Source organism: Lithobates pipiens, unplaced genomic scaffold, assembly GCF_037356315.1.
Source record: "Lithobates pipiens isolate NorthernLeopardFrog02 unplaced genomic scaffold, aLitPip1_a1.2 Scaffold_3, whole genome shotgun sequence".
NCBI lineage: Eukaryota > Metazoa > Chordata > Amphibia > Anura > Ranidae > Lithobates > Lithobates pipiens.
Window position 1 is genome coordinate 83,622,241 of NW_027507790.1, and position 27,675 is coordinate 83,649,915.

At 46.0% G+C, this 27,675-nt stretch overlaps 1 protein-coding gene and 1 long non-coding RNA gene across 2 annotated transcripts in view; one reads left to right on the forward strand and one right to left on the reverse strand.

Annotated features, from left to right (window-relative positions):
- Positions 1–2,884, reverse strand: part of LOC143940502 (uncharacterized) — a 53,292-nt gene extending 50,408 nt beyond the window's left edge. Inside the window, exon 1 of the long non-coding RNA XR_013263878.1 lies at positions 2,723–2,884. This is a non-coding gene — a long non-coding RNA (uncharacterized LOC143940502). The remainder of the gene's footprint in view (positions 1–2,722) is intronic.
- A 16-nt stretch (positions 2,885–2,900) lies between these two features.
- RHOF (ras homolog family member F, filopodia associated) overlaps positions 2,901–27,675 on the forward strand; it is a 97,951-nt gene continuing 73,176 nt past the window's right edge. Inside the window, exon 1 of the mRNA XM_077461969.1 lies at positions 2,901–3,173. Within this exon, the coding sequence (XP_077318095.1) occupies positions 3,015–3,173 (159 nt within the window). The 5' untranslated portion in view covers positions 2,901–3,014. The remainder of the gene's footprint in view (positions 3,174–27,675) is intronic.

The following is a 27,675-nucleotide window of genomic DNA, read 5'->3' on the forward strand; positions in this document are numbered from 1 at the left end:
TATCTGCATGAAATTAGCCTCAGAACCTGTGTAATTCATATGTGTTCGGGTTTAAAGGGATGAGGTGGCAACTCTACCAGGACCACCGGCAAGGGATCCAAAAAGAACAGGATCCAGGCTGCTCTGTGCAAAGCCAGTGAACAGAGCAGGTAAGGAGGACATGTTTGTTTGTTTGACATGTTTTTTAAATTACAATTTAGCCTAAGTTCACATTGGAGGGATTTGTCATGCGATTTGAGAGATCAAATCACATGACAAGTCGCAGCCTATTGGAAGCAATGGCACTGTTCGAATTGGTGCGACACCGATTTTGCGGCTCTACACCGATTTGCAAAAGTAGTTCCTGCACTTTTGCCGATTTCAGGTGTGACTTCAATAGACGTCTGTGCATGAAGCCACACAGATGTCTATCAAGTAAGTGCCGGTTCACACGGGGGCGACACGACTTGCAGCGCGACTCACAGACGCGACCTGCACAGGACTTCAGCAGGGACTTGCAAAACGACTTCTGTATAGAAGTCAATGCAAGCCGCCTGAAGTCGCCCCAAAAATAGTACAGGAACCTTTTTCTAAGTCGGAGCGACTTGAGTCGCTCCTATTAGAACGGTTCCATAGTACAGAACGCAGCGCGACTTGTCAGGCGGCTAAGTCGTCTGACAAGTCGCGGTAGTGTGAACGGGCACTAATACCTGAAATCGCCTTGACCTTGCTACTTTGAAATTGCGCTACTTCATGTGAAGTAGCACGATTTCAAAGTAGCATCAATGTGAACCAGGGCTTAAGGCTGCATTCACATCTGAGCGTTTCAAAGTCCTGTGTTTTACTGCGGTTTATTTTGTTCAGGTCACCGATGTAAAAGGCAGAAAAATGCCTGTAATCTGCCCCAAAGAAGCTCATGTTCTTTTTTCCAGCTTAGACCGGTTTTCAGGCATTTTCCTGCAGGTGACAAATCACTCAGATGTGAACAGGTGCCATTGAAATTAATGGGATTTTGCTTGTTGGGCGTTTTTCAGACGTTTTATGAGCTGAAAACGCTCAGGTGTGAATGCCGCCTTAGAATCACTTTAAACACTATGCATATAAATTGTATACATGTAAATGCATTTCAATGGCTAGATTAAAGCGGTAGTAAACCCGCACATTTTTTTTTTTTTTTTTAAACCTGCAAAGCAAAAGGCATAATGAGCTAGTATGCACCGCATACTAGCTCACTATGAAATACTTACCTTAGAACGAGGCCCCGACATCTGGCCCGATCCACGCCGAGGGAGCTGACATGCTCCCTCTGCGTTTCTTCCGGGTATCGCGGCTCCGGCGCTGTGAGTGGCCGGAGCCGCGATATCGTCACTCCTGCGCATGCGCGCGGGAGATTTCATTACGGCCGGCCGGCCACTGCTGGATTTTTAGGCCAAGAACCCCCTTGTGCGCATGCGCCGCTGCAGTCAGTGGCGCATACCGAGGGGAATATCTCCTAAACCGTACAGGTTTAGGAGATATTTTTTTTACCTACAGGTAAGCCTTATTATAGGCTTTCCTGTAGGTAAAAATTAAAAAACTGAGTATACAACCACTTTAAAGGGGTTGTATAGTCATATTTGTAACTTTGACCTACAGGTGAGCCTATAATAAGGCTTACCTGTAGGTAAAAAGAATATCTCCTAAACCTGTATGGTTTAGGAGATATTCCCCTTGCAATGAGCCGCTTGCACACAGAGGATTCTCGGCTGAAAGCCCGGCAGTCACCAGACCCTGCCGGGAAGAAAACTCCTGCATGCATGCACGAAAGTGACAAAATCGCGGCTCCGGCCACTCACAGCGCCGGAGCTGCGATACCCGGAAGACACGCCGAGGGAACATGTCAGCTCCCTCTGCGTGGACCAAGTGAGGTGCCAGCGCCTTGTTCTAAGGTAAGTATTTCATAATGAGCTAGTATGCAGTACATATACATTGTACAGTAGTCACACCGGTCCCTACCCTCAAGGAGCTTACAATCTAAGGTCCCTAACTCACATTTATATACAGGAGCCAATTTAGAGAGAAGCCAATTAACCTACCAGCGTGTCTTTAGAGTGTGGGAGGAAACCAGAGTACCCGGAGGAAACCCATACAAACATAGGGAGAACATGCAAACTTCTGGCATGTAGTGTCGTGGTTGGGATTTGAACCATCACCTTCTTACTGAGAGTGCTATCCGCTACACCCCTGTGCTGCCCAATTATGTGTGAGGTTATTAGGAAGAGGAGAGAGAGCACAGCCTGCAGCTGCTCCCAGTTCTCTCCTTGCCGCTTCCAGCGAAGGGCTGACAGAAGTAGTGATACTGCTGTAACTACTCCTGTCAGCCTTATATGGAAGTAGAAGGAACTTGCAATGCCCCCATCCCTACAATACCTGCTGAGCCCAGGGCAGTCGACCCTTCTGCCCCCCTTGTCCTGACCATGACCTGGGCTCAGAAGAAGTGGATTGAATGATGAGGACATCTATTGGCAGTAAAAAGGTACTGCAGTGTGGGGGAGTCTCTGGAATGAAGGTGAATATTACATGAAAAGCGGGTTTGGTTATCTTGTATCCTGTTTTTCTTAGGAGTTTTGCTTTACCACACAAAAAGGTCTGTCTTCCAATAAGTAAACCAAATGGCTGAGCCAGTAATTGTGATACTTCAGCATTGCTCAGCTAGAAGAAAAGTGTGACTAGGGAGGGGAAGTGTGTGAGCGCTTCTTATCACCTGTGTGATTCATGACGTAGTCCGCAGTCATCCCTCTTCTCTCTGGTTGGCTGCTCCAATCTGTGACATGATCGGGACTCCGTCCGACTTCCACCAAAACTTTCGCGTTTCAAAAGGGGAGGGTGTGGGAGCCGCACCTCACGTGACCCACCTCAGCCAATCCCAGGCAGCAGTAGCCGGGTTTCGCCTGCATCTCCCTTGCACTTGTCAGAGCAGGCAGTGTGCGGGTAACCGGCGGAGTGTGCGCTCTGTCCTGTACGTTGTCACCCTCTCATGGACTGACTGAGACACCATGACCCAACAACCCAACGGGACTGTCAGCAATGGCACCGGGGAGGCGAGGCAGAGAGGAGACAAGGGCAGGAAAGAAGTGAAGATGGTCATAGTTGGAGATGGAGGCTGCGGGAAGACTTCGCTACTCATGGTCTATGCCAAGGGCTCCTTCCCTGAGGTGGGTATGAAGGATAGGTGGGCACGCTACACATGGCAGCACCCAGTCTGCTCTAATTCTCTCAGCTCCTCGTTGTCCCGGTCTGTATATTAGAATATATAATAAGATGAGGTCTGTCTGCACTGGGCACAGGGAAGACCTCTTCTAGTGAACTGTCTGCAATGCCCCCATCAGCCAATCATATCCTAGTTCTCAGGGGAGGCCTGGCTGTGCTTGGTGGAAGGTAGGTCAGGGAGTTTTTATAGGAGGCAGCTGATCCAGTTCCTAAGACTGTGACTCAGATAGTTCTCCGCTTTGTACTGAAAATAGTGCAGATTAATGCTCTTCCCCACACCTCACTGTACATAGACATGGCTTGAGTCACACCACTGGAACAGAGTCAATCTGTAGACCAGGGGGCATTTTTCCTACTTGGTACTAATGTAAGGAGGACATTCTTCCCACCCACTGCCAATGTAAAGAGGGTGCTCCCCCCCCCCCCTCCCAGCCACCAATGTAATAGGGCGTTTTCTCCCCCCCCCTCCCAGCCACCAATGTAATAGGGCGTTCTCTCTCCCCCCCCCCCTCCCCTCCCAGCCACCAATGTAATAGGGTGTTCTCTTCCCCCCCCCCCTCCCAGCCACCAATGTAATAGGGTGTTCTCTTCCCCCCCCCCTCCCAGCCACCAATGTAATAGGGCGTTCTCTTCCCCCCCCCCCCCCCTCCCAGCCACCAATGTAATAGGGCATTCTCTTCCCCCCCCCCCCTCCCAGCCACCAATGTAATAGGGCGTTCTCTTCCCCCCCCCCCCTCCCAGCCACCAATGTAATAGGGCGTTCTCTTCCCCCCCCCCCTCCCAGCCACCAATGTAATAGGGCGTTCTCTTCCCCCCCCCTCCCAGCCACCAATGTAATAGGGCGTTCTCTTCCCCCCCCCCCCCTCCCAGCCACCAATGTAATAGGGCGTTCTCTTCCCCCCCCCCCCCTCCCAGCCACCAATGTAATAGGGCGTTCTCTTCCCCCCCCCTCCCAGCCACCAATGTAATAGGGCGTTCTCTTCCCCCCCCCTCCCAGCCACCAATGTAATAGGGCGTTCTCTTCCCCCCCCCTCCCAGCCACCAATGTAATAGGGCGTTCTCTTCCCCCCCCCTCCCAGCCACCAATGTAATAGGGCGTTCTCTTCCCCCCCCTCCCAGCCACCAATGTAATAGGGCGTTCTCTTCCCCCCCCTCCCAGCCACCAATGTAATAGGGCGTTCTCTTCCCCCCCCTCCCAGCCACCAATGTAATAGGGCGTTCTCTTCCCCCCCCCCCCCCCCTCCCAGCCACCAATGTAATAGGGCGTTCTCTTCCCCCCCCCCTCCCAGCCACCAAAGTAATAGGGCGTTCTCCCCCCCCCCCCTCCCAGCCACCAAAGTAATAGGGCGTTCTCTCCCCCCCCCTCCCAGCCACCAATGTAATAGGGCGTTCTCTCCCCCCCCCTCCCAGCCACCAATGTAATAGGGCGTTCTCTCCCCCCCCCTCCCAGCCACCAATGTAATAGGGCGTTCTCTCCCCCCCCCTCCCAGCCACCAATGTAATAGGGCGTTCTCTCCCCCCCCCTCCCAGCCACCAATGTAATAGGGCGTTCTCTCCCCCCCCCTCCCAGCCACCAATGTAATAGGGCGTTCTCTCCCCCCCCCTCCCAGCCACCAATGTAATAGGGCGTTCTCTCCCCCCCTCCCAGCCACCAATGTAATAGGGCGTTCTCTCCCCCCCTCCCAGCCACCAAAGTAATAGGGCGTTCTCTCCCCCCCAGCCACCAAAGTAATAGGGCGTTCTCTCCCCCCCAGCCACCAAAGTAATAGGGCGTTCTCTCCCCCCCCAGCCACCAAAGTAATAGGGTGTTCTCTCCCCCCCACCAGCCACCAATGTAAGGAGGGCGCTCTCCCTTCCCCCCCAGCCACCAATTTAAGGAGGACACTCTTCCCACCCACTGCCAATATAAGGAGGGCGTTCCATCCCCACTCCCCCCGACCGCCAATTTAAGGAGGGTGTTCTCTGCCAATGTAAGGAGGGTGTTTCCCCCCCCCCCCCCCTCCGACTGCCAATGTAAGGAGGACATTCTCCCCACCCACTGCCAATGTAAGGAGGGCATTCTCCCTCCCCAACCACCAATGTAAGGCGGGCATTCCACCCCCCCCGGCCACCGATGTAAGAAGGGCGTCACCCCCCCCCCCCCCCGACTGCCAGTGTAAGGATGACATTCTTCCCAGCCACCAATGTAAGGAGGGTGTTACCCCCCCCCCCTCCGACTGCCAATGTAAGGAGGACATTCTTCCCCCCCCCCCCCCCCAGCCACCAATGTAAGGAGGGTGTCCCCCCCCCCCCGACCGCTAATGTACTGAGGGCATTCTCCCCCCTGGCTGCCAATGTAAGAAGGGTGTGCTGCTACCCCCGGCTGTCAATGTAAGGAGGGTATTCTCCCAACACCCCCCCCCCCCCCCCCGCCATTGTAAGGAGGGCATTCTTCCCCCTGGCTGCCTATGTAAGAAGGACCTTCTTCACTGGCAATGTAAGTGTCATTTTTCTCTTGGATAAAAAGTCTGAGAAAGGAGACTTGTGATGATTGTTGTTTGACTGTGCATGTTTGTTAGGAAGATTTTGTGATCTGTTGGATCAGTCAGCCTGAGAGTGACTACAGTGATCCAATCCTTCTCCAGACTGACTCTAGTAAGCCAGGTCAGGTGACAGTCATTTCATGTCTGTTGGTATATTTACAGCCAATGCACTGCTATAAGGGCCATATTACAGTAGACGAGTGATGCTGTCACTGGCAGCAACTTGACAGTGATAGTGTGTAATACCGCGTACACACAACCGGACTTTCCAGCAGAAAAGGTCCAGCGGAATCATTTCATCGGATTTAATTGACGGAATCAATTCCGATCGGGGAAACCGTTCGTCTGTATGCTGGTCCGACGGACGGGCAGCTATTGGCTACTGGCTATTGAACTTCCTTTTTCTAGTCCCGTCGTACATCATCATGTTCAAAATGAATGGACTTTGGTGTAATCATGTGTAGGCAAGTCCGTTCGGTCAGAACTCTGTCGGAAAGACCGTCGGGGTTTATTCTGACGCAAAGTCCAGTCGTGTGTACGCGGCATAAGAGTTCACTTCTCTTATAGAGTCGCTCCCTTGCCATCTAGACCACGGAGATGTTGCTGCCTCTTTGATTTCTTCATAGTGAGGGAGGTTCTGCAGTATTTTGGGCGAGTCTGAGTGCAAAACCTATTCGGGCACGTGGTTCTTCTTGGTGATTCCACCACTGGAGATGTTTTTACTGGTGTAATTGCTCATCTAACATTGAAATTGCAGTTCAAGCCAGACTCCTGCTGCACTAAAAAACATTCTGCCTCCTGCTATTCTATTTTCTGTGGTTGCCTCTGGTACAACCATCCATTTATTATCCCAGAAATCAATCGGATCCAACACCTTGTTGGTTCTCGCAGATTTCCCAGAGCTCTACATCTTTACGAATCTACATTTGGTATAATACCCGCTGTGTCATTTTTGAATGGGTGTACATATTTGCTGCATGTGATTAGATGTTTTTCCCAAGGCATTTTCTTATTGTTACAAACAAATAACAAAACAGTAATATTGGTTTTAAATATTTTATCTCTAAAGGGAAAAAAAAAAAATATTGCCCTTTTGTAGACAATCGTTTTTTTCTGGGAAAAGGAAACATTGAAGTTGATTTACTAAAACGAATGTGAAGAATCTGGTGCATCTCTGCATAGAAACCAATTGGCTTCCAAATTATTTTGTCAGTTTAACTGAAGAAGCTGGTTTCTATGCACAGCTGCACCAGATGTTGCACTCTCCGGTTTTAGTAATCACTCGTTCGCACTGGTGCGATTTGTCATGCAATTTGACAGCTCCAAATCGCATGACAAGTTGTGCCTCATTGTTGGCAATGGGAACCGTTCAAATTGCTACAACTCTGAAAAGTTTCCTGCAATACTTTTTGCTGTTTTTGCTGTTTTTGTTGCGACTTGCATAAACATCTGTTGTATGAAGTCATAGGCTGCAATGAAGTTATCAGTGCAAATCCCACTGATGTGCAACTTTGAAGTCGTGCTGAAGTAGCGCGATTTCAAAACGGCACCGGTGTGAACGGGGGGCTTATGGAACCCCCATTGAATCTGAGCTCTGTGAGTTCTATATCTGGATGAATAACCCTCGAATGTGAAATGTTAGTCGAATTGCAAAATCGCATGGATGAATGTATTGACAGGTTTCTATGTTAAATATCTAATTTAGGTGAACTTTTTTGTTATTCTGAAGAGATCCATGTGTGTTTGTCTGTGTCCATGTGGTAAGGTAATCTTATAGGAGTGGTTTCTTAATTATCAACCAGTTGCTTCACCTGCAGGGCACTAATGAGGAAAATTGCAGGGTCTGCATCCCTTTAGCAATGATTTCCTATTGGAGTATCTGACCAAAAATAACTTCTGGGAAAATCTGTGAGCCAATCACACAATCGGGAAATTATTTTCCTGGGGGCTTTCTATACACATTCTGTGTACAGGACACCTCCAGGTAGCCATATTGCATTTCACAGAAAATTACAGAGCTGCAGATTCAAAAGGAAAGGTAGTTTTTGATTTTTAAGCATTCAATTAAAATATGACTTCAGTCGCAATTGTATGATATAAATCTCTCTATTTTTCTATTCATTTTTTATTTTAATGAACGAACTGAATGAACACAAAAAAGTGTAAATAGTATCATTTAAAAAAAATAATTACCTGCATGTATATGCATTTTAGAAATATCCTAAATTACATGAACGTTCTGAAAATTAAATCTTGAATGCAATTCTTGTAGAGCATGGTCAGTTTTCAGATCTAAGAGCTTGCTGGCAGTTATTCTAATTTTCAGTAAAGTAAAATCAAAGTGCTGATGAGGAAAACGTAGTAACATTTCTCAGTAGCAAAAATGTATTCCCTCATATTGCCCTGTGTTCATCACTTACAGGCAGTGCTGCGGCAAGTTCATACAGAGACCAGGGCAAACATGCCAAACAGCGGCCCCCGCCCCCAAGGTGTATGAGCATTGTGTCATCAAAAATCCCCCCCCCCCCAAAAAAAAACTGCGCACTAATCTTTTTCACCCCCCTAATAATAAATTCCCCCTCCAAGTGCAAATCTGCTCCCCTGCTGAAATCCCCTTCCCAGCACAAAACGTAACCCTTCCATCCCCCAAATCCCCTCCAATTCAAGTGCCCCCCTAAAAAAAAATCACTCCTCATAGGACAAATGATCTACTTCTAAAATTGCCCCTCCCAATAACCCCACTGCAAATCCCCCCCCCCCTCCAGCACGAAGCACCCCAATCATCCCTCCTAGCACAAATCTTCTCCCCCCCCCCCCACCCCCCTAAATTTTAGCATACCCCCAAATTTCCCCTCCTTGAACAATACGCCCTGCTTACAGGTCTTGCTTTAGGTAAGTAAATTCAGGTTGCTATCAGTTACCGTACTTTTTCCTAATAATTTTTTAACATGCTTTCCACTTGTTGCTGTGCTTAATGATCTTCACATAGATGGCAGTATCTCCGGAATTTATTGTAATGTGCTAATATGACCTTGTACTAGGTGTTTCTCCTTCATGAGAAAGGACTACACCCTCAGTGACAATAGGGAAGTGCAGAGTACTGTATAGCAGCAGATGTTGGCTAAGGCTAGCTATCTGTCTGTGTGTATTTACCATGTAGATTGAACAGTTTTGTCCACACTGGGCACGTGCAGGGGTTAATGACCCATAGGCTCAGATGTTTGCAATTGTGCTGTACAAAGAAAGTATACTGGCCTTTCATGGGTATGTTCTACATACATTTTTTCCCTCTGCACTGCATGAAAAGTGCTTAATCACATTAGAAAAAATTCCTTTTAATAGAAGAGGATTCTGTTCGCTACAATTAATTTAACACAAGCCAGACATGTGGCTGATCTGAATCACAAGATGCATGTTGTATGTATGAGAACAGTGTAACCTGCACAGTATAACTTTACTGCTATTCTAGCATAGCACAGTAAAGCCTTCCTGGAATAGAAGGTGTTCACATGTCTCGTTCCGTCACATGTCCCAAAAATAGGAGGATAATTCTTTGGTTCGGGACAGTGGGCGGAGCCATGGAAAGCATTCCTGTGTCTCCCATCAGCCAGATGCACATCCAGAAGTGCTGGTGTATAGCGCATATAGCCTAATATTGTAGAGTCATTTTTTTCTAAACTGAATACAGATATTTCTGGATTTTTACCCTTAGTGTAGCTTATGAAAATCACATCGACCATAGAGAGGAAAATCTGTTAAAGCATTTCACATTGGGTGTGTTATTATTAAAAGAGAAGTAAGGGTTTTTTTTTTTCCCTCGTTTTTATACTTACCTGGATGGATGCAGAATGAGACCTATGCTTCATCTGTCCCCTGGCGTCTCTACACTGGGAACCAGAGTGATGGATCATTTCCGGTTCCCAATTGTCAGCTCTCCTCTCCTCCATATGCACTGGAGCGCTGAGCTGTGGAGGAGCTGAGACGGGCATCAGTCAAGGCATCTAGCAGATCCAGACTTTGTCATGACACACTGGACTGATTCCTGTGAGGTCAGCAAACAAGCTCGGGCTGGACTTCTTTTAAAGTGGTTGTAAACACTTACAAACCACTTTGACCTACAGGTAAGCCTAGATTAAGGCTTACCTGTAGGTCCAAGAAATATCTCCTAAACCTACACGGTTTTGGAGATATTTGCCAAAACGCAGGCACCGCTGTTTACGGGGCATGCGCCGTAGACAGCGGCACGCAGGCGCACTAAGTGCGCCGCTGTCTACGGCTATATGCCGCGAGTGGTGGCTCCCATGCACGGGAGTGACGTCATTGTGGGCTCATCGAATGACAGCACTGGAGCAGCGAGACCCACCAAGAAGATGGAGGCTCTGTACACAAGGGGACAGCGGTGACTTCGCTGGCTCCTGTGTCAGGTAAGTGACACATAATGGACTACTATGCGATGCATAGTAGTCCATTATGCTTTACCTTTGCAGGGAATCAGAGGAAGTAAACCCATCAGGGTTTACTTCCTCTTTAAGTGCTAGTATAGTGTGAAACGCGTTACCAGCCTTTACCCCCTATGCTCGCTGTGATCGACATGCTTTTGTACAATAAGACTCTGTTCACACTAGTATGCGGTGCAGGAAAACCACGATCTGTGTGCGTTACCTACATCACATTCAAATCGCACTGCTCTTGTGATCTGCAGCAGGTGTCAATGCAATCTTAATGATGCTCCAAATGCAGGTCACAAACATTGCATTTGCCTGCACGGTGCAAAACAACCATTGGAGTAGTTTACTGAGCTGCTCGGTTTGCTACCTGAATGGATTCTGGTTGCCTTCATGGGGTGCTGCTCCAACCCCCCCCCCCCCCAAGCAGTTTCAAACTTTCCCTTTTTCTCTCACTACCTTCACCTTCATTTTTATTTATTTATTTTTTGGAAAGGTGTTCCTGGTGTGGTTATTCTGTACCTTCTCCAACTCTATCCAAGATATGTTTGTTATGTTACCTGTCTTCAGTAAAATGATGTTGATTATGATCATTCTTTCAACTTAACAATGACTTTGAAAATGTTGCATCTCTGTACGTGTGTGTGTTGTGTGTTTTTTTTTTTTTTTTTTTTTTTTTTTTTTTTTTGCTGAGATATGTATACGCAGTGTATTCCGTTTAGAGGGGTTGTAAAGGTTAATGTTTTTTCACCTTAATGCATTCTATGCATTAAGGTGAAAAAACATCTCGCACTGCCAGCTCGCCCCCGACGTCCATTGGCTCGCACTGCTGTCAATCACATTCAATGACGCGGCGCACCGGGGGGGGCGGGGGCTGTGTGATACAGCAAGCGGCTCCGGCCGGCGGCTGTATCACGGGAGCATGCCCGCAAGTGCTTCTCACCATGTGAGGGAGCTCGCATGTAAGTACCTGCGGGAGGAAGCGGAGACAGCCGCCGAGAGACCCCAGAAGAGCAGGTTTGGGGGCCACTCTGTGCAAAACGAGCTGCACAGTGGAGGTAAGTATAACATGTTATTTAAAAAAAAAAAAAAAATAAAAAAAAAAATTACTTTACAATTCCTTTAACTTTCTTATAGAAGATAAAACAAACATGGGACCCGGTTGCAGAATTGCTGCACATGTGGCTTTGGTGTGATGAGGTACAATTTGAGACCATCAAAATTATTGGGCTCAAATTGCACCACATTGATCACATGTGAATTGTACAGGAATGTGGTATGGCTCCTGTACGATTTATAGTGTGAACCTAGGCTAGAGCTGTTCAACTGGAGTGCAGCTGCCCTGAGTTCCTATTGCTTTATACTTACAGGTGCAAGCTGAACCGACTCCCAGGGAGTGTGAGTGACCCAAGGTTTATGGATTGAGCAGTGCTTGTTCTTATTGCTACTGGAAGCTGTCAACCAGCTCGGTCAGTGTTCTGGGAACATGCAGTAAGCACAGTCCTGTCATGGATTCATATGTGCAGTGGTTAGATGTTAAAACCCACCTTTTTGTCACCACATATACAGACAGGAGCATCTCCAAAAAATTAGAATATCATCAAAAAGTTAATTTATTTCAGTAATTCAATTCAAAAGGTGAAACTCGTATAGATTCATTACACAGAGAGATATACCAAGCATTTCTTTCTTTTAATTTTGATTATTATGGCTTACAGCTAGTGAAAACCCAAAATTCAGTATCTCAGACAATTTGAATATTACATAAGACTAATAGAAAAAAAAAATGTTCATACAGAAATGCTGGCTTACTGAAAAGTATGTCCAGTATAGTATGTGCTCAATGCTTGGTCTGGGTTCTTTTTTCAGGAATTGCTACATCAATGCAGCATGGCATGGAAATCAGCCTGTGGCACTGCTGAGGTGTTATGGAAGCCCAGGTTGCTTTGATAGCGACCTTCAGCTTGTCTGCATTGTTCTGGTGTCTCATCTTGCTCTTGACAATACCCCGTAGATTCTCTATAGGGTTTAGGTCAGGCGAGTTTGCTGGGCAATCAAGCACAGTGATACCATGGTCCTTAAACCAGGTATTGGTACTTTTGGCAGTGTGGGCAAGTGCTAAGTCCTGCTGGAAAATGAAATTGGCATCTCCATAAAGCTGGTCAGCAGAGGGAAGCATGAAGTGCTCTAGAATTTCCTGGTAGAGGGCTGCTCTGACTTTGGACTTGATAAAACACAGTGGACCAACACCAGCAGATGACATGGCTCCCCAAATCATCACTAACTGTGGAAACATCACACTGGACCTCATGCAGCTTGGATTCTGTGCCTCTCCACTCTTCCTCCAGACTCTGGGAGTCATATGAAATGCAAAATTGACTTTCATCTGAAAAGAGGCCTTTGGACCACTGAGCAATAATCTAGTCCCTTTTCTTCCTAGCCCTGGTAAGACACCTCTGACGCTGTCTCTGGTTCAGGAGTGGCTTGACACAAGGAATGCAAAAGTTGTAGTCCATGTCCTGGATATGTGTGTGTGTGTGTGTGGTGGCACTTGAAGCATTGGCACCAGCCATAGTCCACTCCTTGTGAGGTCCCCCCCCCCCCCAAATTCTTGAATGGCTTTGCTTCACAATCCTCTCAAGGCTGCCGTTATCCTTGCTGCTTGTGCGCCTTTTTCTACACACTTTTTTTTTTTCCTTCCACTCAACTTTCCATTAATATGCTCGGATACAGTGCTCTGTGAACAACCACCTTCTTTAGCAATTACTTTTTGTAACACACCCTTCTTGTGGAGGGTGTCAATGACTGTCTTCTGGACCAGCGTTTCTCAACTCCAGTCCTCAAGGCGCCCCAACAGGTCATGTTTTCAGGATTTCTTGCAGCTAAAAACGGCTGTGGTAATTACTAAGGCAGTGAAACTAATCAAATCACCTGTACAAAATAATGGAAAGCCTGAAAACATGACCTGTTGGGGCGTTTTGAGGATTGGAGTTGAGAAACACTGTTCTGGAAAACTGTCAAGTCCGCAGTCTTCCCCATGATTGTATGACCTACTAAACCAGATTGAGAAACTGTTTAAAGGCTCAGGACCTTTTTACAGGTGTTTTGAGATGGCTGATTAGAGTGTGACACCATAAGTCTACAATATTGAACTTTTTCAATACAATGTTCTGATTTTCTGAGATACTGAATTTTGGGTTTTCACTAGCTGTAAGTCGTAAGCATCAAAATTATAAGAAAAAAATGCTTGAAAAATATCACTCTGCGTGTAATGAATCTATATAATATGTGAGTTTCACTTATTAAATTGAATTACTGAAATTTGACTTTTTGACGATTACATTTTTTGAGATGCAAATGTATGCAATATATACTCAACAAAAGGTTAAAACAAAATGTATTCCCATGTCTCATTCCATCACATATCCCAAAAATACAAGGAAAATTCCTCATTTCAGGTCAGTGAGTAGAGCCAAGGAAATTAGTGGTGCACTGAATTGAAAATGATGGACCCAAATCGAAACCAAAAATTCAGGATGCACTTGGCCGAAACGACCAGTGTTTGTTTATTTTTATTTTTTGATTTTTTTTTTGTGTAATGTGGGGCGCAATTTTTGCATTGTTTGTTGTGTGGGTGTGTTTTGTTTTTTCTAACTGGCAAAACGCCAATAACCTCGTTGGCAGCCAATATATCGGTGCATCCCTAATGGAAATGATGATTTTCATACCATCAGCCAGATACACGTTCGCCAATTCCAAAATTGTAAATTTAAATGCTTCCTTAAAAATGAAAGCAGCGATTAGGAAAATAGTGGCACTTAGCTGACTACTTATTTTTGTTTTTTACATCTGTCATGACTTTATTGTTATGTACTCCTAATACCTTTTTTATTATGCATCATTCTGTAGTTACATTGCTTTTTAGAGCTCTTTTTTTTTTTTTTTTTTTTTTTTTTTTTTTGAGTAATGCTAATTGTCGGATGAAAAGAAGTGTATTATATACAGTACAAGACCTCAGATACACGGCAGTATTCAAGAGAACACACATACAGTGCACAGCTAGGATTCCCTTCATTCCCAAAGAGCACAGCGTAGCTGCACCACATTTGCAGAGGAGGCTGAATAGCATTGACAACAGAACATGCTTTATGTTTTAGACAGAAGCATGAAAGGTGATTGCTTTACTTTGCATTTGATTCAAGCTGCATGCTTTCGTGTGTGTGTGTGTGTGTGTGTGTGTGTGTGTGTGTATATAGAAGGGAGGTCTAACACATGGCCCTCTAAAAACGGTAGTTATAGTGCTGACAAATGTTTATGTAAAACATGAATTTGCTGTATTTTTCCTCAGTTCATTCCAAACTTCATGTCTTTAACCCCTTCATGACAAACATAAAACAAGTCTTAACTCCTAAACACAGTTTTGCAACTTTGATGTGTTAAAGCGGTAGTAAAGTGCATCAAATAAAAAAAAAAAAATAATGTGCTAAATATGCATCGCATACAAGAACATTGACAGACTTGCCTGAAAACAAATTCCCCCACCCCCACCGGCCTGCATGCTGTCAGTACGGAAGGCGCTTCTATCTTTACCCGGTCTTCCTCCTGGGTTTACAGGCTTCAGCAATATGAATGGACGATAAATTCGCTCCCGCTGTTTATGGCACGGCTCAGAAGGAAAAGGTATGCCAATGACGTCACTGGCTGCATCTAAAGTATCTCCTAAACGGTGCACGTTTAGGAAATATTTACTGTACCTCTAGGTAATCCTTATTATTATAAGCTTACCTATAGGTAAAAATCATACATGGGAGTTTACTCCTACTCAGAGGCGGCTCTCCAATTAGGCAAATTAGGCGATCGCCTTAGGCCTCGCGATCACAGGGGCCCCACAATCGCCGAATTTGCCTGATATGTGTAAGCGGTTGCCACGGATCCCCATTCCGCTTGCTCTCCCCACCGGCCGCCGCCGGCAAATGACAGGAGCGGGTCCGAGAAGGAGACCTGCTTCATCCCCCCTGCTCGAGCCGCCGCTAAAAGACTGGATGTCTCTCTCTCTGTGCTCCCTGCCCATTCCCCTCCTTCCTCCTGTCAGAGGAGAGAGCAGAGCAGCAGAAGATCGGAGCGATCTTGTCTGTGTAGAGAGAGAAGCTGCTGCGGGCTCTTCTCCCCCCCCCTCTCCTCCTCTCAACACTGTACTAGTTTTTTCTTCCCTCCTCCTTCTTATTGGACAAAAAAAATACTAAAATGAAGCAGAGAGGAGGATTGTGGGAAATGTAGTCCCGAGGGCTGGACATGCAGTACTAAGGGGATAAACTGCAGCCCCCAGCATGCCCAGCTGAAGAGGAGGGAGAGAGAGTCGGGAACCCAGGAGAGCCTTTGGGGAAGTGCACCCAGGACTCCATCACCACTGCACTGCACCACCAGGGAGAAAGCTGCACAGTCAGCACCATCCCTTCTGAAGAAAGCCATGAAGTTATTTCCAGAATACAGATCTGGGCACTATCCAGCAGAGTCGTCACAGGCAACCCAGAATGAGCTAATTTCTGATCGGAGGAACCATTGTTACTGTATCCCTGGGTCTGGTAAGAGGGCCGGTCGGCCATAATCTACTGCCATCCATAGAAACTGCCCACCCTGTTATTTTTTGGCCCGCAGGCCCTATTCACAGCTGCAATGTGCACCAGCAATTAGAGATGAAGATTTAAGACTTAGTGCTGGTTCACCATGCAGCAATTTTCAACATCAGATGTGATTTGTACCACACTGCAGTTAAACTCACATGCAATCTCTGTGCGATGCGATTTCAGCCATACAGATAGTATGGCTGAATTCGCATTGCTTTCGGACCAAACTCACACAGGACCATTTTTTGGTCTGCAGCAGAATAGGAACGCGTGGGTGTTCACACCCATACGATCCAATTCCTGTCCGAATTTGCAGTTTGCACTGTGATATGCGAACTGATCTGGGGGTGTCATTAACTTTTAACTGATACTCCCAGCAGTTCGCATAGGGCAGTGTGAACTGCCACCGGGAGACATGCGATCGCGGAACCCGCAGTGGATTTGCAGGGTTCCCACATCGCTGCAGTGTGCACTTAGGCTTGGTTCACATTGGTGCAATGCGAAAACCCTGCAAATCCACTGCGGGTTCCCACATCGCACCTGACTCGCAGGCGGTTCACACTGCCTTATACAAAAAGCTAGGAGTGTCAATACAAAGTTAATAAAACCCCCAGGTCAGTTCACATATTGCTGTACAAACTGTAAATTCAGACATGAATCGGATCGCATGGGTGTGAACACCCATGCGATCCGATTCTGGTGCGGACCAAAAAAGGGTCCTGCATGACCTGGGTCCAAATGCAATGCAAATTCAGCCATACTATCTGTATGGCAGAAATCGCATAGCACAGACTTCACATGTGATTTGCACTGTAGTGTGGTGCGAATCACATGTGAGGTTGCACAGCACACTGGTGTGAACCAAGCCTAAAGACTGCCCTATAACTGTAATGGCCCCAGGGCTATGGCCGGCACTACCATATGGCAGCTTAAGCGGCCACCTCAGGGCGCCAGGATAGGGGGGCAGTAAAATCCTAATCCCCAGCTACTTGCTGGGGGATTCTGATTTTTACAGTGCTGAATGTGTTTTTTTTTTTTTTTTTTTTTTACAGACTCCCAGCCCCTATAGGAGCTGGGAGTGTGTGTACTTTAGTAAAGCTGACTGTCACCTTTCATGTGGAAGTGTTACAAGTAGCTATGAAGCCGCCTATCACTTCCACCATTGCCACGATGTGCAACCCTCTTCATCACGTTTACCGAGCACCACTGTCCCACTTGTGGGCTCGGTGCTGTCATGCTGGGTGGCACTGGGAAGGGCAGCTGTAGCTCAGCAGACCTTTGTCCACTCAGCCACCCTCCTGTACACAGACTGGGAAGTGTCATGTATGATGTCAGGGGCTGGGCCGGGGGGGAAGAGTTACAATTGCCCCCTAGGCCACTCTAACCTATGTTAAAAACAACTGGCAGCTGCTCCCCGCTGCTTTTTTTTCTTCTGTAGGAAGTTGGGCCCACGGCCCAGCCGGCCACTGTTTTATTCCAGGAGTTGTAGTCCACGCTCAAGCTCCTGAGCAGGGCAGAGGAATCTACCACTCTGGTGAGCCTGCATTTATGGACACTGGTGAGGCTGCCTTGATGGGCACTGATGAGGCTGTATTGAAAAACCAGGTGGGCATGGATGAGAAGATTCAGTGGTTCAATGGGCCACTTGACTGGACAGGCTGTCAGCCCTCCCCTGTATGATATCACTTCTTGGACCAGGGATAAGTAAACAAAAATCCTTGCAGTGGCCCTGCGCAGGCTCATTTTTTTGAGTGCACTCGAAAACCACTAGGAAACTGCTATTCCTTTAGACACATTTAGATTACAGTTGTGTTTCTAAATATTGATTTACCTATTCTCGTATTAATTTTTCTGCTATTGATATAGAGCTGCTTTTATAGATATATTTGTTTACCTTTATTACCTGAGGGCAGTTCTACTCTGCTTTTTGTCATTTATGCAAGTTCCTAATTCTAGACAAATAGTGTCTACCACTAAGCACGTGTGTAATTGTTTATTGTCTATATCCTACAGTAAGGTGAAAGGTACTATATGCTATGTGTGTTTTGTAGTGATTCAATCAACCAGGTGTGTCAGAGGGGCTGAGGGTGTTCTTGGAGTTGAGGCGCAGAACAGGGAACCCAAAATTACCAAGCTGCTCCTTCAGGGGTAGTGCAACACACATTACCCTAGTTTTGATTGACAGGGGACCTTAACACTGCTGTCTCACTTAAGTGCGCCAAACATCTGATCTGCAGCACTTTATTTTAGAGGTGACAGGACATATTAATGCCACTGTGTGCAGGCAACGTTAAGAGCCCTGTTACACTCACCTCTCTTGTAACTTAACCACTTCAGGACCGCCGTATTACCAATGTACGTCAACACAATGGCACAGGCAGGCACAATCACGTAGATCTACGTGATTGCCTTCCAGCGGGTGGGGGGTCCGATCGGACCCCCTCCCGCTGGTTACGGCAGTCCGGTTCGCTCCAGGAGCGCTCCGTGATGAGGGGATGGCCGTTGGTTTTCGGCCACCCCCTCTGGATCGCTCCTGGCCAATGAGAAGCTTCCTCCCACTGTGTATTGTTTACACAGGAAGGAGGAAGTGATGTCATTCTCCTCGGGGCGGTCTTTTTGACCGGACTACGAGGAGAAGACTAATAGTAAGTGTGCACCAACACTACACTGACATGTAGGTACACACAGGCACACAAACCCCCCCCAGTCACAGTGTCACTGATTGCATTGATCATTTCTTTACTGATCAATGCATTCAGTGTCAGTTGTGACAGTAAAAACTGTCAGGACAGTTAGTGTTAGGTCCAGGGTAGCCCCCTATCACCCCCCAATAAAGATTTAACCCCCTGATTGCCCCTAGAGTTAACCCTTTCACCCCCTTTTGCCAGTGTCACTAAGCGATCATTTTTCTGATCGCTGCATGTGTCGCTAGGTAGCTAGTTATTTTTTTAGGTTCACCGCCAGGTTTTTATATCGCTAGGTACCCCGATATACTACCCAATAATGGTTTTAACCCCCTGATTGCCGCTAGTTAACTCTTTCACCCCCTTTTGCCAGTGTCACTAAGCGATCGTTGTTCTGATCGCTGCATTAGTGTCGCTACAGTCGCTAGGTAGCTAGTTATTTTTTTAGGTTCACCGCCAGGTTTTTATAGCGCTAGGTACCCCGATATACTACCCAATAATGGTTTTAACCCCCTGATTGCCGCTAGTTAACCCTTTCACCCCCTTTTGCCAGTGTCACTAAGCGATCATTTTTCTGATCGCTGCATGTGTCGCTAGGTAGCTAGTTATTTTTTTAGGTTCACCGCCAGGTTTTTATATCGCTAGGTACCCCGATATACTACCCAATAATGGTTTTAACCCCCTGATTGGCGCTAGTTAACCCCTTCACCCCCTTTTGCCAGTGTCACTAAGCGATCGTTTTTCTGATCGCTGCATTAGTGTCGCTACAGTCGCTAGGTAGCTAGTTATTTTTTTAGGTTCACCGCCAGGTTTTTATAGCGCTAGGTACCCCGATATACTACCCAATAATGGTTTTAACCCCCTGATTTCCGCTAGTTAACCCTTTCACCCCCTTTTGCCAGTGTCACTAAGCGATAATTTTTCTGAACGCTGCATCAGTGTCGCTAGTGTCGCTAGGTAGCTAGTTATTTTTTTAGGTTCACCGCCAGGTTTTTATAGCGCTAGGTACCCCGATATACTACCCAATAATGGTTTTAACCCCCTGATTGCTGCTAGTTAACCCTTTCACCCCCTTTCACCAGCGATCACAGTATAAGTGTCACTGGTGACGCTGGTTAGCCAGTTAGTTATTTAGGTTCCCCGTCAGGTTTTTATATAGCGCCAGGGACCCCCATATACTACCTAATAAAAATTTGAACCCCCTGATTGCCCCTAGTTAACCCTTTCACCACTGATCACCGTATAAGTGTTACGGGTGACTCTGGTTAGTTTGTTTTTTATAGCATCAGGGCACCCACCATTTATTACCCAATAAAGGTTTAACCCCCTGATCACCCGGCGGGTGATATCAATTAGGTTTTAGGGTCAGGGTCTGCGTCGCCCCAGGCAGCGCTAGGTAAGTGCCAGTACCGCTAACACCCACACGCAAAGCATACACCTCCCGTAGTGGTATAGAATCTGAACAGATCAATATCTGATCTGATCAGATCTATACTAGCTTCCCCAGCAGTTTAGGGTTCCAAAAAAACGCATTGTTAGCGGGATCAGCCCAAATACCTGCTAGCACCTGCGTTTTGCCCCTCTGCCCAGCCCACCCAAGTGCAGTATCGATCGATCACTGTCACTTACAAAACACTAAACACATAACTGCAGCGATCGCAGAGTCAGGCCTGATCCCTGCCATCGCTAACAGGTTTTTTGGTAGCATTTTATATTCAAATCCGGAAGGCAGTGCTTGGTTTTCGGGGTCCCGTATGTGGCTAGGCTCCCAAAAAGTCCCCCACATGTGGTATCCCCGTACTCGGGAGAAGCAGCAGAATTTATTTTGGGGTGTAATTTGACTTCTGCCCATAGCATGTGTGAGCAATATATCATTTAGTGACAACTTGGTGCAAAAAAAAAAAAAGTTTGTAATATTCCCGCAACTTGTGGCAAAATATAAAATATTCCATGGACTCAACATGCCTCTCAGTAAATAGCTTGGGGTGTCTACTTTCCAAAATGGGGTCATTTTGGGGGGTTTTGTGCTATTTTGGCATTTTATGGCCTTCGAAACTGTGATAGGTAGTGAGGAGTTAAATCAAAAATTTGCACCCTTAGAAATCCTGAAGGTGGTGATTGGTTTTCGGGGTGCCGTGCGCGACTAGACTCCCAAAAAGTCCCACACATGTGGTATCCCCATACTCAGGAGAAGTAGCGGAATATATTTTGGGGTGCAATTCCACATATAACCATGGCATGTGTGAGCAATATATCATTTAGTGACAACTTTTTGTAAAAAAATTTTTTTTTTTTTTTTGTCATTATTCAATCCCTTAGGACAAAAAAAATAAATATTCAATGGGCTCAACATACCCATCAGCAATTTCCTTGGGGTGTCTACTTTCCAAAATGGGGTCATTTGGGGGGGATTTGTACTGCCCTGCCATTTTAGCACCTCAAGAAATGAGATCGGCAGTCATAAATTAAAAGCTGTGTAAATTCCAGAAAATGTACTCTAGTTTGTAGACGCTATAACTTTTGCGCAAACCAAAAAATATACGCTTATTGACATTTTTTTTACTAAAGACATGTGGCTGAATAAATTTTGCCCTCAATGTATGACTAAAATTTAGTTTATTCGATTTTTCTTATAACAAAAAGAAGAAAATATCTTTTTTTTTTCAAAATTTTCGCTCTTTTTCCATTTATATCGCAAAAAAAAAAAATCGCAGAGGCAATCAAATACCATCAAAAAGCTCTATTTGTAGGAAGAAAAGGACGCAAATTTCATTTGGGTGCAATATTGCATGACCGCGCAATTACCAGTTAAAGCAGCGCAGTGCGAAATTGCAAAAAGACCTCTGGTCCTTAAGGTGTTTATTGGTCCGGAGCTGAAGTGGTTAAGACTCCTGATGTTCTGCCTGCCAGCCAATGAGGAGTGATGTTGCGTCCACGCACGTCACTTTTCCCATGCACCACACAAGCATCTCAATCTGGGAAGGCCTGCAGCATAGTTCAAGGGCATCAGTGGGGCCTCATGTCTAAGTTTTGCCTAAGGCCTCACAAAGCCTAGAGCCGCCTCTGCTCCTACTTTAAGCTTGCCATAGATGGTTCAAATCTTGGCCAGTTCAGCAGGGATCAGCTGAGATTTGATCCATGTATGGTCAGGCTGATTATCCCCAAGTTGATCCATCGATTTGACATGGGTACATCCAGCATGTCCGATTTCTAGCATGCGTTTATTGCCAGCGGCTGTAGCTCCTCTTTAACCAATTCATGCCAAATCATGTACCTTTTACGTCATTTGGTTGAAGTAGTTATACCAAATGCTGGCTTCGCCCCAGTACCGTGTTTTTATTTTAATTTTTTTATAGAGCTAGCAGTCAACTCCTCTAGCCGCATCGATTGTTATCAGAAGTCCCCCCACCCGAGCGATCAACCGGCATGTCCGTCGGCTGTGTGGAGACCTGAACAAAGCCGGAATCGGGTCTCCGATGTAAAAACTAGGAAGCAACGCCGTAAAGTCACTTCCGGTTTACTGGGCTGCCAATGGCGCATATTTAAAAAAAAAAAAAAAAAAAAAAAAAAACAGTATTTTAAAATGCACTACTTTGAAGTGCAAAGGAGCGATTTGGGGTCTTTTAGACCCCAGATCCCTCCATAAAGAATACCTGTCACTGCCTATTGCTGTCACAAGGTATTTTACATTCTTCGTGACAGCAATAAAATTGGTCAGATTTATTTTTTTTCTTAAAAGGGACAGTGTTTACAATTTTTTTTTTTTTTGTTTTTTTTTTTTTTTTTTTTTTAAAGCGCCCCTGCGATCTTTCACACCAAAGAAAATGCATATGTAAGTCACACCCGCACATGTAAACGGTGTTCAAATCACACATGTGCGGTATGGCTGCGATTGCAGCAAGAGCAATAATTCTAGATAAAGACTTCCTTTAACTCTAGGGCCTGATTCACACCTATGCATTTTTTGTGCTTTTTTGCATTTTGCAGATTTGCAGTACTGAACATGTTTCATAGGAAACCATGTTAAATGGACTGTAGTGCTAATCTGCAAAAAAGCACTAAAAATTGAGATTTTTTAAGTACCATTGTTTTGTTGCCATTCCATGAGTGCGTGCAATTTTAAAGCGTAACATGTTAGGTATCTCTTTACTCGGTGGGACATCATCTTTCACCAAAAAATTGGGCTAACGTTAGTTTTATTTTTATTTTTTTAATTAAGAAAAGTCTATTTTTTTTTACAAAAAAATTGCATTTGAAAGACCACAGCGCAAATACTGTGTGACATAAAATATTGAAATGACAGCCATGTTATTTTCGAGGGTCTTTGCTTAAAAATATGTTTTGGGGGTTCTAAGTAATTTTCTAGCAAAAAATACTGATTTTAACTTGTAAGCAACAAGTGTCAGAAATAGGCTTGGTCCAGAAGGAGTTAAAGTTTTTTGTTAAGTCAAATTTATAAAATACTGCCAGCCCCTCTATTAGAGCCTGACATACCACACTATGTAAGTCATTTCTAAAAACGAGCATTGTAAATACCCATTTAGAGCTATCTTCAGGCCGGTCGTGTGACTCGTGGCTGCTTTACATCTCTGAGACAGGGCTTCTGTGTGAGGCCACGTGATCGCCCCAACTGACGTCGGAGGGAGATCTCGGCCCCTCCCGCAAAAGCCATGCATCCGAGCTGTAAAGTGGCTGCGCGTCACGTGACCGGTCTGAAGATAGCTCTAAAAAGGTATTTACAATGCTTGTTTTTAGAAATTACTTACATAGTGTGGTATGCCCGGCACTAATAGAGGGGCTGGCAGTGACCATTGTAAGTGTTTTTTTTTTTTTTTTTATTATTTATTTTTTAATAGAAGTGGGGCAGAGACCTCTGTTTTAGAGGGAGCTGACAGTCAAGGAGGAGTGGGAGAGGGGAGAGCAGAGAGGACAGCTGCGTATGATGGAGGGATATACTTTGACTATCGTGATCAGGGCTAAGCAGCCCTGATTTTCATGCTAGGTACAGAGAGGGGATACAGGAAGTGCCAGGTTCAGGGTGGTGTGTGTGTGTGTGTGTGTGTGTGTGTGTGTGTGTGTGTGTGTGTGTGTGTGTGTGTGTGTGTGTGTGTGTGTGTGTGTGTGTGTGTGTGTGTGTGTGTGTGTGTGTGTGTGTGTGTGTGTGTGTGTGTGTGTGTGTGTGTGTGTGTTTTTGTTTTTTTTCAGTTTAGATGGGGGGCAGATCGCTTTAAGGGACCAGAATCTGAGATGTTTTATTTTGGGGGGGGGGTTAAACTTTTTAAGCACTGTTAAGATCTTGAAATGTGCTTGGGCAACGCCAGACTTAAAGGAGCCTTTGTAAATCTCATGGAGATATACAGGGTCAGGCACCGATATTTATTCGTTAATAGAGTGAAAAAAAAACCCCCATCCTTATACAGTGTTTCTCTGTAATAGTTACTTTACTTCATCCATCATTACTTTTTTATTTATTTTTTCCTGAAAATTCCTGATGATACGAGGGCTAATTGGAGATTTTAAATAAGTAAAGTAGCATTTGGACTTTGCTTATAGTAATATGAACATTTTTATCCAATAACTATGCTGCGTGGACACCTGCTTGGGGGGGGGGGAGCGAGATGACTGGCTTAGATTAGAAGGGAGCAAAGGTCAGTGTTCTCAGTGATAAGATGCCTATCACAGCTACATGCTGGTTGTAGGTTTTGGCTTCAGAGTTATGGAGCTTTCAGCATCAGGTATTCAAGAGAGAATTTTAAGAATGTAAATATTGGCAGTATCATTGTAACTCTTTTTTATTGTTTGGTTTATAATAATGTGTTGGTTTATAATGTTTTTAAATTGCTGTTAAGCTGACAAGTTACAGATTTTCTGTAGATGCTCTTGGTTTAGCAATCAGTTTAATAATCGTTATTCCAGCACTGTATACTCATGCAAAACATTTTGTAGTAAAGTTGCATAGCAGGTTTGATTAACATGTCTGCTTTTGTGACCGGAAGGTATAAGGTGCTTGTAGATTTTAGGATGTGCCAACTCCTTTATGTTCCCAGATACACTTTATTACCAAAAGTATTGGAACGCTTGCCTTTGCATGCACATGAACTTTAACCACTACAATACAGGGCACTTTCACCCCCTTCCTTCCCAGCCCAATTTTCAGCTTTCAGCGCTCTAGCGCTTTCAGTGACAATTGCGCGGTCATGCTACACTGTACCCAAATGAAATTGTTATCATTTTGTTCGCACAAATAGAGCTTTATTTTGGTGTTATTTATTCACGACTCCGTTTTTTTTTTTTTTTTTTTGCGATATAAGCGCAAAAAAAGCGGAAATTTGGAAAAAAAACAATATTTTCTTTTTTCTATTTGAAAAGAAATCCAATAAAATCAAATTTTGTCATAAATTTAAGCCAAAATGTATTCTGCTACATGTTTTTGGTAAAAAAAATTCCGTTAAGTGTATAATAATTGGTTTGTGTGATCACGGACATATGTACGCAAATGATCATGTACATATGTGTGCAGGTGATCACGTACATATGTGTGCAGATAATCATTGGGACATGTGATTTTAGTGGGACATATGTGGGGGACATGTTTTTATTATTAGGGACATGTGTGTTTTGGGGACATATGTGGGGACTGTGTTTGTACTGTGTGGTGTGTTGTGTGTTTACACTACACTGATGATCAGTGAGTAAAAAGCTGTAAAAAGCAGCCCATACTCACTGATCATCAGCCGGCTGCAGCGTTCTGCTCTCCTCTCCTCAGCGGTGACTTCTGTGTGAGGAGAGGAGAGCCGATTGCCTAGCAACCGGCTGTTTGTTTACATCACATGACGGCCGTGATTGGACACGGCCATCATGTGATCAGGAGGGCCAATCACAGAGCCCTCCTGCCGATCTGAGATGTGCCGTGTCCGGGTGACACGAGCACATCGGGATCGCGCCGCTGCGCGGGCACGATCCCGCTACTCCTGAATGACGTTCCTGAACGTCCTATCAGGAGTAGACGGCTCCCACCCGGCCGTATATATGCATTGGCCGGGTGGGAAGTGGTTAAAGAGGAAGTAAACCCTGATGAGTTTACTTCCTCTTTTTTTTTTTTTTTTCCCTGCAAAGGTAAAGCATAATGGACTACTATGCATCGCATAGTAGCCCATTATGTGTCACTTACCTGACACAGGAGCCAGCGAAGTCGCCGCTGTCCCCTGTAGTCCGCCGCATCCATCTTGCTGGTGGCGTCTCGCAGCTGCACCGCTGTCATTCGGCGAAGCCGCGATGACGTCACTCCCGCGCATGCGCACGGGAGTCGTCAAATGCGGCAGCTCCATTCTTGGAACTACCGCGCTCAGTGCGCCTACGCGCCGCTGTCTACGGCGCATGCGCCGTAGACAGCGGTGCCCGTTTTCGGGCAAATATCTCCTAAACCATATAGGTTTAGGAGATATTGCTTGGACCTACAGGTAAGCCTTAATCTAGGCTTACCTGTAGGTCAAAGTGGTTTGTAAGGGTTTACAACCACTTTAATGGCATCCCAGTCTTTGTCCATAGGGTTCAATATTGAGTTAACCCAACCTTTACATCTGTAACCGCTTCAACTCTTCTGAGAATGCTGTCCACAAGGTTTAGGATTGTGCCTATGGGAATGTTTGACCATTTTTTTTCCAGAAGTGCATTTGTGAGGTCAGGCACTGATGTTGGACAAGGAAGCTTGGCTCGCTATCTCAGCTCTAATTCATACCAAAGGTGTTCTGTCGGGTGGAGGTCAGCACGTGCAGGCCAGTTAAGTTCCTCTACCCCAAACTCGCCCATCCATGTCTTTTATGGATCTTGCTTTGTACATTGGTCCAAATCATTTGGAGCAGGGGGGATTATGCTGTGGGGTTGCCCTTCAGGGGTTGGCCTTGGCCCCTTAGTTCCAGTGAAGGTGTCAGCATGCCAAGACCTTTTGGACAATTTCGTGCTCCCAACTTTGTGGGAACAGTTTGGGTATGGCCCCTTCCTGTTCCAACATTAATGTGCACAAAGCAAGGTCCATAAAGACATGGATGAGCCCTGCCCCCACTCCTCCAAATCAAGTCTGGGAGGCCAACAAGGAGAGCCAGAAGTTCCCATGCCACTATGAAGGGCCATGAACGTCTGTGTCAACAGGCAAAAGTGGTCCATCCTCAAGCAGGGCGCATTTGTCTCTGTTTAGTGATGTTGCCTGTGCTATCCAGCCACAGCATGCAGACGTGCTGGTGGACTGGCTTATGTCATCTGTCATCCTCTATGACTCAAGCTGACACTAGTGCACAGTCCACTGCAGCTGCCAGAGCGTCTTGCTCTGCCTCCTTGCCCACAGCTACGCCTGCCGTAGCCCCATCATGCATGGAGGAGTCAGTGGAATTATTTGAACACAGCATCAGCCACTTGATTCTGATATTGGCTCTGAAGTAGAGGAAGGGAGTAACATGAGCTTACAGAGAGGGAAGAGCACTGATAAACAACAAATTGCCAGTCCTGTTCCCCTAGCCACAGTGTATTGCCAAGTTGGCTCCAATGATGATGAAGCAACTTGGGGTTGTGCTCCCCCCCCCCCCCCCCCCCTTTCCTCCTCTGCTCTATCCCGCACCCAATGAGGCAGGATGTCCTCCAGAGGCAGCCATTCTGAAGGAGGATTTTTGCAGTTTTCGAGACATTGAAGCAGTGGAAGACGTATGTCCCCAGAAACCTTGAGAGTAGTTCCTGGTTGGGAGGAGGCAGTTCCAGATAATGTAATCCTCAGTGACCCTGAGGACACTGCTTCTCATGCCTCTGCAAACTTGTGGTGCGTGGGATCCCTTATACTTCAAGGCCTACAAAAGGACCTGAGAATGGCATAGAGGAGAAGGGTCATTATTTGTTAGGGGTGCAATGGATCGGCACCGATCCGAACGGGTCACCCCCGCTCAAATCGGCACACGCCACGATCTGCGGAGCGCTCCACGTTCTCTGCCTTAGGAAAGGCCGTGGCTTCGGGCTAGTTCTAGAGCGGCGGCCATCGTGGTACACCTGTTAGCGTTTACAATGTGATCGCTCAGTGACGGAGCGATCACCTGTAAACAAACCGCCAGTTTCTCTCTCTCCCCCTCTCTCTACTGATCTGTGCAGTGGAGGGGGGAAATTTGATGGCAGCCACAGCCATCCCAGCAAT